Genomic DNA, 13,614 nt, shown 5'->3' on the forward strand with positions numbered 1-13,614 from the left:
TACACGAGGCGTGTGTGAGTGTGGGGGACATGGTGCAATTACGTTCTCCCCATGCTCCTTAGGGACCCGGGAAACATGGTGCACGGTAAGCCCCATGCAAGGCTGGAGGACTCTTCCTGGAGTCTTCCTCACTAGTCTTCCTCACTATTTTCCATGCACACTCTTCTCGAGGTAAGCGTGTCTGAGTGTGCTCTACCAGCCAAGTAAACTGCGACTTCTCCACGGTCACAGCCGGAGGAGAAGAAGTTGCGGTGCAGTGGCTGTTAACCAAAAGCCGGTCAGGGGCAGTATGATGGGTCGATGTTGTTGGACGACAGGGCGTTTATGCATCAGGGCTCCACCCACTGTACCCATAGAGTCCAGTAGAGGGCGGAGCCTGTGTAAGATATAACGGGGGGTTACGTATTGTAACCCTAGTTATATAAGCACAGGCGGAGCCCTCTACTTGGGGCCCTGTCTGTCCTATGCCACTCGCTGAAGAGGGTGTAGGATGACAGTCAGGAGGCGTGGCCGCCTTAAAAACGGTGGGCTTGCGCACGCATTCAAGTAGGCCCGCCCCGAGGGGCCGGCTACGTTTATAGATGTCTCAGTAGGTGAATGTTCGCATAGTATGGTTAAGAGGTAGTACCCATAGAGTCCAGTAGAGGGCTCCGCCTGTGCTTATATAACTAGGGTTACAATACAACCCCCGTTTCTAATACTATATAAAGTTCACACATAACGGCTGCTGGTGGTGCAATACTGGACTTCTTTTGCACAAATATTTGCACAATTGATTGTTATTTGATAAAAAAGCTCGGGAAAAGAAAGAAAAAGCGATTTACCAAGATAATCTGGAAATAATTAATGTTTTCCCCCCCCCCCCCCAATTTGGGATACACCCTTTTTTATATAATTAAAACATGTTGCTGCCTTGATATCTCATTTGGGATGGGCCAAATAGATGGCCTGACAGAAAAACAAAACAACAATAAATAAATGAATGAATATGTAAATGTCTTCGTTGCAGGACAAACAAAGGAATTCTGATTCTGATTCTGATTTTCTTACCTCTCTGCTTGGGCTGCTCTAATGTGAATTTCCCCTATTGGATGTTAATGATTTAAGAAGACTTACATTGTCCTCAAGCTGTGACAACTCATTTGAACAGAAGCACTCAGTTGTCAACATGCATTTCTCTACAAGATAAAGACTTGTGGATATAGACATCATCATTTCATATGAGTGGTAGCAGTATTTGTATTGTAATGTTTTTATGGGTGGACTTGTTTCCCATTCCCATAACATTTGTGAAACCCTAATGACTAGTGGTTCAGTAAAAAACAACCATAATGTCATACTAGTTGGGAGGAGCTGGAGTGAGTGAATTAAGTCTCTCTCACGCACACGCACGGGCGCGCACACGTGAACTACAGTATCTACTGTACTTGCTGAATGAGCCAATAAAAAAAGGGGGATTAACATTCCATTAAACATTCCTCTCGCGCGACTTAACCGCCTGAATCACCGCGAAGTTTCCTGCTATTTTGTATTTTGGTGGCAGGCAGCAACAACCCGTGGAGACTAGTCCAAGAAAGGTGGAGACTCCTGGGTTAACTTCCTGACAATAATCTTGAAGCACCACCAGGAGGGAAGCGGGGACGCTGCTGCTGCTGGGTCAAGGACTAATGGATATACGGCTAACTCTACTTCTTTTTCGGCAGTGAATCGACACTTTTGTTGATTACATCTACCTGGCTTGTTAGCTAGCTAGCAGTGAGGCTGCTGCTGCTGGACAAGACATTCCTAACGTTTGATAGCGAGGCGGTGCGAGAGGAGGAATGGGTGAGTTTTCCATGATGTGGCGCTTGTGTTGTGTTTAACTCCTACTTCTTGACTCGACTTACACAGCAAGTCGAACACTCGTGAGTCATTTAACCAAATTTCAGTGACATAAACCATGCTATCATTGTTTGCCGGGAAGGGTATGAAGTGTGCAAGCCAGTTTGCTAGCTTGTTAGCCTAGCCAGCTAGCTGCCTGGATAACTGGATAACGCCACCTCCATCCTTGGATTTTTACTGCAGGTTTAGCTAATGTTAACATGAGCTACCTCATTTAAAATGTCTACACAGCCTATGTTAAACGACCATATGCCCCAACACTACTGTAATATAAGTTGCTTGAAGTTTCTAGGTTATTCATGTGACAGTTTGTGCTCTGTTAGAAGTTAGAAGTTAGAAGTTGCAGAAGCATTAGGCGTCGACAGAACCCCACAGACAGGAAACTCCATATGGCAAGTTAGCTTCTTCTGATAACTTGAGTATGTGTTAACTTCCTCTTTGAAATTTGCGTGGGTCTGATTTAAGAAATATGTAAATAGAATTGTGCAGAATGTGTCCAGACTGTGTGCTGACTTGCATTCCTTTCTGACGGTGACAGTCTTACTGTCAGTGGTGGAATGTAATAAGGTCCATTTATTTAAGTACAGTACTTAAGTATGATTTTTTTACCTGAGTATTTGCTTTTATGCTACTTTACACTTCTACTCCACTACATGTATCTGTCAATTATAGTTACCTTGCACATTTCAATGATTAGCTTATACGAAAAATATAAATGAACAAATAAATAAACATTGACATAATTATAGTTTTTAAAATATCCAACAGCAGCATACAAAGGAAATACAATTAGCTCCACCGTTTTAATAGATGTGATAGGCACACTAATGCATCAATAATCAAAATCCCCATGTTTAATATATCATGTGATACTGAAATTGGCTATTACGCATAGTAAATCAGTTTACCTTTGTGACTTCAATTCTTTTTTCAAATGTATTATTGCTACTTTACTTAAGTATACGAATTTAGTACTTTTACCACCACTGCTTATTCTAAGTCCCCAAAGTCAAATGGATGTTATGCTTAGTTTATATCCACTTTACAACAAAAATGGACTCAGGAACTTTTTTTGGTGTCTATCGTCAATAGGGTATTACATGTACCTGCTTCTTAAGATGATGGATTCCGTTTCTTATGCTGACATCATGTAATCGGGGCATTTCACTACCAAACTTGAACACCTTGGCTTGTAGTAACAATCAAAGATGGTTTCTATCTTTGATGCACATGTTTAAAAATAACCTGGTCGCAGAGAGTGGTTGTGATGACTACATGTAGAGAAAGCACTCTGATCTATGTCCTGTCCAATCCATTTTATTTCTATAGCACATTTAAAAACAACAGAGTTGAACAAAGTGCTGTACATCAACAACTGTATAAAAACATAGCATAAATACATAAAAAACAGACAGGACATGAAACAAAGATCAGAAGCCACAGACTGTCAGTGTATTGCACACGTCTACTGTATCATGAAACCAGCCTCATGCATCTTGTCGGATGTGCTCTCTGTGGTTTCTGTGGTTGTTTGCAGTAAGACTTGTTCAAGAGCTGTGCTATGTAGTTAAACAGGTTATAAGCCCAGCCTTGCTTAGCCTTCAGATGTGTAATGAAGAGGGTGTTTTTGACATGCTAAAAACAAAGTGGCTGTTGCTTACATTCCGTATTAGAGACATATGAAACTGAATTAGCAAAGAGTATACAAAAACATACTGTAATGTTATTACAGAAAAAAGTGTAATAAAGAATGATAATGGTTAGGAGTAAAACTGACCTACCATTATAATATTCGACAATCACTCCATATGCAAATCAACCACAACAGGCTACTTTACCAGTGTCTATTTATAGGAAGCTAGTTTCACTTGTAATTCTTTGTATTCTTCTTAGGTATGCCTCTCCTGAGGTGGCTCATTGGTGAAAATATCTCAGTTCTGTTAGAACATGTCTGAGCTGTGTGTGGGTTTGTGAGCTCCTCATTTTGCTAGCTGTATACTTAGCTTCATGCAAACATCATGCATCCTGCTACTGGTGGTTGAAAGGTACAAATGTATCAGCAATCTGGACTTTTGTTTCATAGCATTAGGTTGTTGGAAATACTGGTGCTTTGTCTGGTCTGTATTCCATTCATCAGTCTTGTAGGGCTGTATCCGAATATTCGTTTGTTGGAGTACTATTCAGGTTTCAATTTCGTTATTCGGATATTCGCTGCTGATTACTACCGAATATCTGGAGCCCGAAAAATGGTATTCGGGACAGCCCTACAGTCTTGTATTGTTTTTTTTGCATTTTCTTTTCCTTATATTTTCATAGTGGATAGTACAGACAGAGCAAAAAGTGAATGAGAGGAGAAAGAGAGCGAGGATGACATGCAACAAAGGTCCCCAGCGAGAAATGAACTGGGGCTATTGCGATTAGATGGACAAGTTATTTAACCCAGAGGCTACAATGCCCCAGTTACTGTTCTGTTTCCATAGGCCACTTCCCTACAGGATTCTAAGAACTTCAGAAACAAAGACTGGACATGTGCCAGAATGTCTGATTGAATATTAACCTCACTGGCCTCAACCAATATTTACTGGTATGTGGTTTGTGTTGTTTCCCCTGGTTTAACTTTACTGATGAAGGTCAGTTTACCTAGTTCTGCTAATCTGGTACGTAACAGTTAATTCATTTATAACAACAGTAACCTAATAATATGGTTAAGACATATTTTGCATGCACACGCAACAGAACACGATAAGACGCTGACTAATAAGGAACTATTACCAACCTTTAGTGAGGTGAAAACAACACACCTTGATATCTGACCTCACATGTGTGCTGTGGGAACTCTGTATTTGATGATGAACTGAATCCTGCATGTTACTACAGCTTTATTTGATCATAATCAGTCGATAAAACGCCTGATGCATTTGTCACAATTCATCAGAAATGAAACTGCTTCAGGGAATGCCAAACTCCAAATGAGAGGACATGTCAGGCAGATTTTAACCTCTTCACACCAGCCACCTTTGCATCTTACATTTGATACAATGTGGAAGTCCACACACTCTCACTCCCCCTAAACACGCTATGGCTGCAGGTATCGTTTTAATACTTTTTATATTGGTCTGTAAAACATGTAAAACACATTTCTAAAAGATTTACTTATTTTAATTTACTAATTGTTTTCAATTTCTGACCTTTTATGATCTGGGACATTTTGTGCGTTCCCTCCATGTGGAACAGAGTGCTAGACCTCAGGATAAAGGACTGTTAGCTGTTTGGACAGCTTCAATGTGGAAATGCATGTGAATATTATATATTCTATTCTCCAATACTCTGATATCCAATAGAAAATCTCACTCTTTTTTGTTGAAGGAGCCCTTGAAATGCTAAACTTCCTGTTAAAAAAATGTCATCACCTCACCACTCAATTTACGTCTCGTCTCAGACTTCATGTTTGTTTGCACATGCCTTTTGTTTGCTCATAGAACTATTGGTTATGTTTTATGTGAGAGAGGAAAGGTTTGATAATGTTTCCCAGACGTAGCTCCCTGGTGTGTAATGTGTGAGGGCGTTGGTGAAATGTACACATGTTCAGAGGCTATCCTCACGGCCTGTGCTGCGGATAGGTCAATACAAGTGAACAAGAGGAGTTAGTGCCATTGAGAATAGCAACAGCTCTCTGTCCTCTCCCTCGTTTGATTTCTCTTGGTAACACTTTGCCCTTCGTATCAGCTAGCTCTCAGATCAGTGGGAAGGAATGCAGTTATGAGTTTCCTCTTTAATGATTGAGTGGGAAAAGCAAAGAGAGCACACTGACACACTGGCTGCCTGGCAATCAAATTGCCTGCGTGGCCTTGAGTATTCCCCCCCTTTCTTTTTCTGCCTTCCTTCCTCTCCCCCACCTCTCCATCCCCCGTTACATCCTCCTGTCTGTCACTGGCTTATACAAGAGCCATATTGTTCAAACTCTTTACCTGGAAGCATTGTGTTGGGAGAGGAAAACAATAACCTGGAAGTTCCTTTCCTTCTGCTGAACTCTGACCCGGGACTCAGACAGGAAGTACATTTGCTGTGCAAGCTCAGTTTAATTCCTACACTTCAGAGACTCCAAAACGTCACTTTATTGACTTTCAAATATGTCCACTGACTCACTTCTATTTTAAATACCACTGTGTCGTTTGGTAATTGACACTTTAGGGAGGAGAAAGAAAGATCAAATGTAACTGATAAGAAGAACTCAACTCAAAACAAGAGTGGGCATGATCGAGGTATGCTGAAGAGTAGGGCTGTGCAATTAATCGTATTTTAATCTCGATTACGATTTTGGCTTGCAACGATTACGAGAACAACGTAATCGAAATAAAACGATTATTTATTATTTTATTTTTTTCAGTTGAATTATACTTAAAGTTCAGGGTAATCAACTGTTAAAAACATATTGTTCAATTTATTTTTCAATAAATGGATAATTGTTTTTAATAATCGTGATATCAATTATTGACCAAAATAATTGTGATTATGATTTTTGCCATAATCACACAGCCCTACTGAAGAGACAATACAGACATCACACACACACACACACACACACGCACACAGAGACACACTTATTTATTTGCTCTTCTTTGAGACTACAATCACAGCAAGTTGTAGATAATTCTGACTAAATACGGTACTTGCACTTAGGATAAGTATAAATGTGTCCATTGATACAGCGGCATTCTTTGGGGATCTCGGGATTCTCCTGAATCCAGCTGCTGCGCAAGGTACCGTATTTCATATAATGTTGAATATAATTCAACATGCACTCCTTTTTAAAAAGAACTTATACATTACTTTTTTAAAGATTAAGTTTGACCTTATCACTATAATGTTGTACTTTATCTTCGTCAAATAAACATCTTTACCAAAAAAAATCTTTACATACCCAGCTGCCAATCAATATCACCTCCGATAACATCTTACGTTAACCAGCTTCCAATTTCAATGCTGATTCTTGGTGTTTACAGTATAGCATTGTCTGGGAAAAGTGTGTTCTCTTGACACGGCATAGTGGGTTTGGTCAATAAATAATCACAAAAAGTCAAGTGTTTGCTGGGCGATTGTTTGGTTGAGGGAAATTGAAAGAGTGGTGGATGCGGTGACAGCAAACAGCTGTCGGCGTTAAAATGCTGCGGAAAAAACCCTGAGGTCCAGGCAGCACGGCCAGGCTTGTTTGATTTAGCAACCAATAAGCAGAATAACATTTCAATGTATTTTCTTTTAAATGTCACAGGCAGTCACTTTGGTTCCTGTGACTTTGAAAACAAGAACCGTAACATTTTCAGAATTTTGCCAACAACTATTGCTTCTTGTGACATATTTAAAAAATGATACCCTTTTTAAAAGGGAGGCTATGGCTCAGTGGGTAGTGTGCTGAACTTGGAATCAGGGGGTAGCGAGTTCGAGTCCCACTGCAGTCAGCATGTCGTTGTGTCCCTGGGCAAGACACTTCACCCCAAATTGCTCCTGTGGGGATTGCCCACAGTACTGAATGTATGTAAGTCGCTTTGGATAAAAGCGTCTAACAAGTGACATGTAATGTAATGTAAAAAACAATCAAAATCATTCGAAGGCAGTAGAGCATGGGAATAAAAGCCATAAAGATATAGAAGTATAATCTTGTTAATTAATATCCTACCAGGACTGGAGAAACACTTGATTAAGATAAGCTATTTACATGTTCACACTTCTCTTTCTTCATGTCATACTGGATTAGTTTGAGCAGTGATGTAAGCACATTTTTTTAATTTGCCTCTTGGAAGTGAATACATTATAAGTATAGACGCAACTCCTAACCCCAAGCAGCTGGTATATTATCTTCTGTCTGCTAAGTCAGCAAGCTGCGACTATCTGCAAGAGCACTTGAATTTGCAGCATGCATAACAGAGAAACACTGGGTCCCTATGCCTATGAAGAACACATCTTAACGTTTGTTGTTGTTCCGTGGTTAATGGCAGGGATCAAAACATTTTCCAATCATTTTAGTACACAGTGAAACGCTAGTTGAGAACAGAGTTTCTGAAAAGTTGAATGTAAAGACAGACTGAGCATGTTTCAGGCCCATGGTACTGTGTTGTGTCTCCTCTGATCCCTCCCCTTTCACCCAGCTGCAGGCAAATATGTCAGGAATCCTCAGCCGCCACTCCCCAGGGCCTAGGTGTCAGTCCACTGTTAAAGGAGTCAGCAGGTTTCCTAGTGTGTGTTTGGGTGTACTGCTTTTTTCTCTTTCACTCCTGTCTACCATTATCTCTCAGTACTCCTTTTACACTGGTCCACATCAGAGAAGGTTCACTTTCGTTTCCCTTTTTTCCTGGTGCTCCATAAACCTGTTGACAGTGCCAAATAATCCTTCAGGTAGTTTCTTGGCAGTGTGGTTTGTATCAGTCTAAAGGTCAATGGGAAAAATAAATTCTCCCTGTGCATTGTAAGAGCCAACCACTTTTCTTTATTGCTATCATGCAGGGAAGCACAGTGTTATGGCTATCAGGTTTACTGCCAAGTAGGTTTACACAAACAACAAGGAAATTGCTTTAATATATAGTAATACTTGTACACAAACACAATGAGAGGAAAATGTGTTAAAAAAGGAGCGAATATCTTAGGCCAATAGCAGCATATCTACTTCATAAAAGAAGAAGCGGCTGCTGAATTCCCTAATACTTTGCTCCGTGCTCAAATCTACTGGTTAAAGAAAGAGCCAAATATTTTACCACATCAAATTTCAACGTTGCTGAATATCATGCCTGATGAAAAAGTAAAGTTTTGAGTACTTATTAACTGCTCAGAATAAATCCAGAATCAAACATCTGACCTTGAACTAAGGTCAGGTATTATCCAGAGCTTTAGATTGTGTCATGTTTATTTGATGTATGCACAATATTCTTACACGTCTTGAATAACGTTAGAAAATGTAATATTTTCAAGATGTCAATAAACTCTGGACACTGTTGCCAGAAGACTCAAGTACCCTCCAGCACCTCATTCTTAGGTTATTTTCTCATCTCTTTCTTTGACAGACTTTTTGCCTCTTAGCTTCTTGACCTATTTCTGCATTAACGGCAGGACAGCAGAACAACTCTTGCGGCGATGTTGTGGCTGTTGCTTGGCCTTATGATGTTGTTGTGATTTCAAGCTGTAAATCTTCTCACGTTCAACAATACGCTCAGATTTGAATGGAATTAAAGAGGAATAGGATTTTGTAATTTCACATCAGTGACTTCTTCTGACTGTACTAAATATTTGACACCAGTCATAGTGTGTCTGCATCATACTGTACTCGTGTACAGTCTAGCAGGCCTTCTGACCCATATCCACACTGATACATTTACACTAATGTAGCTACAGAGAGATGCATGCAAGCCAGCTTCCTGCTCTAGCAATGAAAGCTGTGGGCCTTTTAACACATTTTATTTATTCAATTGGAGGGGTGTCACAATTTTGATTCTATATTCAAATCTATCAAAAATAATAAGCTTTGATTTTGATCATCTAAATAAAAAGCAGGATCAGCGTTTCCCCCAGTATTTTAATTTCTTTCAACTCACAACTACTTGCCCCATAACGCCAACATTTCCTGTTTCTCGAGAATACAAATTCCTGGATCCTCCGGCGATCTTCGGCATCCATTGGGCACATGGAGCATTCGCTATGGTGTGTTCCTTAAGCCCCGCCTCAAATTCGCTCCGTCAAGGTCGGTCTTGGCTCAGTCTACAGATGGAAAATAACTCTTATTCTAATAAGAAAATAAGTCAGCCTTTTATGGCATTTTACAACTTGTAGGACCTAGTGATTCAAATCAGGACTATTCAAGTGTTCGTCCTGGGTATTTTATTAGCAGACTTGTCCTTGCTTGTAGTGCTCATGAAATTTAGATTCTCAGTTTTTCCCTTCATTAGTCAATCAAATATTTAGTCAGGAATCCCCCTTCTGCTGCCTGAACGCAGCGAACCAGCGGGAAGTTTGCTCCTGACACACACACACACACACACACACACACACACACACACACACACACACACACACACACACACACACACACACACACACACACACACACACACACACACACACACACACACACACACACAACCTGCACATAGACTGTTTGTGGCTGTGTTTAATTCGTTTAGAAAAGCATGTCCTCTGTTTTAAGTCTTATATAACTATGTTGCATTGTTAGTGGAGCTCGGGATGCATATGACATTAAAGCCCTTGAATCTTGAGGAACAAACCAAGAAGACTTTGTCCACTGCTTCACTGCTGGTGTAACACAGGCCAACACACACCACTCATTGCACTCATTCAGTAGCAGCCAGTTTGTGGGAAACATTTCTGACAACTGGACATGTCACCATTAGAGTTTAAACTAGTTCAAACCGCTTTCCCAAAGACTTTTTTTATCCAGACCACTTTGATGTGATGTAAATGTTGATTGCGGACTGAGGTCAACCTGCACATCTCACTTCTCTGCGTCAGTGGAAATGTTTTTTGATCATATCTGAAGCCTTTCAAAGGCAGTATTTCTCAGCTGGCACATGTTTATCCTTCTGCAACTTGACAATAAAGAAGCAACAAAGTACAGATTGCAGATTCTCTATGTGAAATATCTGCCGATACACAGCCAATTGATATCTATAATTCTGTTGTTGTATTACTATGTTATATCAGCTAATATAGAATGCGGTGCTACGACAGCTGCTAACGGCAAACATTAACTAGCTCTTCTAGAGATTTCAACAATCCAATGTAATGGACGGGGAAAGTCATGTAAACAGATACTTCGGTACCTAGTCATTATTCTGAAAGTGTGGTGATACTTTATCTACAGTACTGCAGATACTGTAGGTACTGTCAGAGCTTGAGACATTTGGCCCCCTGTCATCCTGGGGATGAAAATGTGTAAACTCAGTATCAATGTGTCCCAATTGTCAGAACAACAAATCTTAAATGTATCAGAATGAAAGCTAGTTATTCTTTATTGGTTGGGAAGTTCAGGAAGTTACATAGAGTTGCATAAGGGTGCATTCAAGCTCTGTTAAATACAAATGACGTGAGGGCAAAGGTAAATAATAATGTTACAATGATTTGTTCAACTGCAATCTTGTAACATTTTGTTTTTTGGCCAGAAACTTTCTAAAGCAGGAGTAGCCAACACGGTGCCCGCGGGCACATAGTCGCTCGCAGGGGCAACGTGAGTCGCCCACGGGGCATGTTCTAAAAAATAGCTCGCAAATGTAAAAAATACACAAAACAAAAAAGGAAATGTAATTAAAAGAATCTACCCTATGCATAAACGAAACCTCAATCATAACAAACTCTTATCTACTTACTACAAGTCTATATCTATCTAACACCCCTCCTTCCCCCACAATGAATATCGACCAATCACGTTCTTGCTTGATTTGCGGGACCAGCGTTGCAGTCGGGAAAAGAATGTGGAGCGGCACCTCACCGCACGCTTCATAAGGAGTTTGACCGTGATTTTCCTTCTGGCAGAATCTACAACACATCAGCCCCATTGAACACAGCCTAGTCGTGCCAGCCTATACAACACATGAGGGCCAGAGTTTTATTTACTAAATATGATCTAATAATATATATAATAAATATAATACAAAGGCTTCGGAATCCCCCCATTGTAGTTAAAAAAAAAACTGTAAAAACTAGGCCCCCCAAACAGCATCTTGCATAGGGCCCCCAAAAAGCTAGAAACGGCCCTGTGCACACATACACATGGTGTTATTTCCACTGGGGACAGGGGGGACATGCCCCCCCCACTTTTCAAAATCCCGTTTGTGTCCCCGCACTTTACAAATATGTTTATTATTATTTTTTAACGCAAGCCGTCATCGCCACGGTGGAGCACACAGCAATAAAGTAATACATCATTCCAATGTGTACTATAGGACAGTAAAAAAAACAAAAAACAGTTTAAAAGGAGAGTGATTAGTAAAATAAGCATAAATAAAAAGAAAGAATGCTAACCAGGTAACATAAGATAAGAATAAACCAGTTTAAAATGATTTGTTATTGGTTGTGATCATATTCTAAAGATGTTTGGATGATTGAAAAGTATACAGCTCCCTTTCATCTGAGTGTTGAGAGCTGTATTCATACATTCATGTTGTGCTCAAAGTGCTCCAGATTGATGCATTTCACTTCAACATTAAACAAATATATATACACTGCAAAAAACAAAAAAAAGAGGAGTAAAAGTAGCTCACGACTTTGTTTTATTTTTTGAAAGTAGCTCTCATCCTAAAAAAGGTTGGTGATAGGCTGTGACTGTGAGCATATAATAATTGACAGTTATTTACATGTTTGGTCTAATACAAAGCCTATTCCTAGTTAATTTAATAACTGCAGACAGAATTAAAAAAGAAATGCTTGCCTCTAAAGTTGAAAACAATTGATTATTGGTATCTGCTCTATAATCCTATTCTAATGATATCGATTAGATTTGGCAGTATCATACCTTCCTGCAATTCATAATCATTCTATGAAATAATGTGTCCCTTTGCTGTCAAAGACATCTGGTTGTTTTGATCTGAGTCCACAGTAAGACAGAGCAGGCAGCTAGGCCAAGCTGTAGGCTAAGCTTCTTTTTTGTTTTTTTCCGACAATTTCAGGTTTTGCTTATTGTTTCAGGTTTTAACTGGTTCTTGACTTCTATTCTTCTGCAAGTTACTTCTGTTCTACAATTTTATATTTCTCCCAGTTACACTGAAACCTAAGGCTGTGCGATTATGGCAAAAATCATAATCACGATTATTTTGGTTAATAATTGATATCACGATTATTAAATACGATTATTCATTGACTTTGAAAACACCCATTTATTGATCTTTAAAACAAATACAAATAATAATTTCCAACAGTATCTTTGTAACTGTTGATTACCCTGAACGTATAATTCAACTGAAAAACCAATACAAAAATAAATGATACATTTAAATAAATAATATAAAAAATAATAAATAACAATAAACAAGATCAACAAATATTTTGGAGCGCACTTCCACAAGCTACTAAACATATATAAATATGATAAATAAAAATAAATTAGACCAAAAATAAATTAGATCAAATATGTTGCACTGTCACAACCTAGCAAAGCAAAATAATTGTTTTTTTCGATTATGTTTGTTTTCGTAATTGTGGCAGGCCAAAATCGTAATTGCGATTAAAATACGATTAATTGCACAGCCCTACTGAAACCTGTCCAAGTGACACAGACCCTGTCCAATTTACATTTTGCCAGTAAATGCAATGGCCCAATGATCACAAAGATTTAATAAAACATAATAATCGTTTTACTAAAATCCTTTTCTAGACTTTGCTTGAGATGCGTTGAACCACTGCCAACTCTTTTAACAGTCCTTACTCAGTCCTTACATTACATTGTATTTCATTTAGCAGGAATCCTGCAAGTCTACATACAGAAGTGGGAATTTATTTTTAATTTTATGGCCAATGTACATTGGAAACGGGTGGATTTTCATTTTGCAGTGGAAGATTTGTAGGATTTCTGCTGTCCTGTCTTCTGTTCTAGTCGCAGAGATGGTGAAGTGAGCTGATTGGCTGTTGCAGAGTGAAGTGCACATGCTGGAGTGTATGGTTTAACCATGTCTTTAATAAAGAATCACAATCACAGCAGGATAGCACCAGTTGAAGTGGATTAAAGCAGCATTTCAAAAT

At 39.3% G+C, this 13,614-nt stretch overlaps 1 protein-coding gene across 3 annotated transcripts in view; it reads left to right on the forward strand.

The window, feature by feature from the left end:
* Positions 1–1,402: 1,402 nt before the first annotated feature.
* Positions 1,403–13,614, forward strand: part of cd2ap (CD2-associated protein) — an 82,982-nt gene continuing 70,770 nt past the window's right edge. For 2 of the 3 annotated variants that reach the window (XM_034150415.1, XM_034150416.1), the window contains exon 1: positions 1,403–1,824. In XM_034150415.1, coding sequence (XP_034006306.1) covers positions 1,821–1,824 — 4 coding nt within the window. In that variant the 5' untranslated portion in view covers positions 1,403–1,820. The remainder of the gene's footprint in view (positions 1,825–13,614) is intronic. The other variant, XM_034150414.1, reaches the window with a different exon arrangement.

Source organism: Trematomus bernacchii, unplaced genomic scaffold, assembly GCF_902827165.1.
Source record: "Trematomus bernacchii unplaced genomic scaffold, fTreBer1.1, whole genome shotgun sequence".
Classification (NCBI taxonomy): Eukaryota; Metazoa; Chordata; class Actinopteri; order Perciformes; family Nototheniidae; genus Trematomus; species Trematomus bernacchii.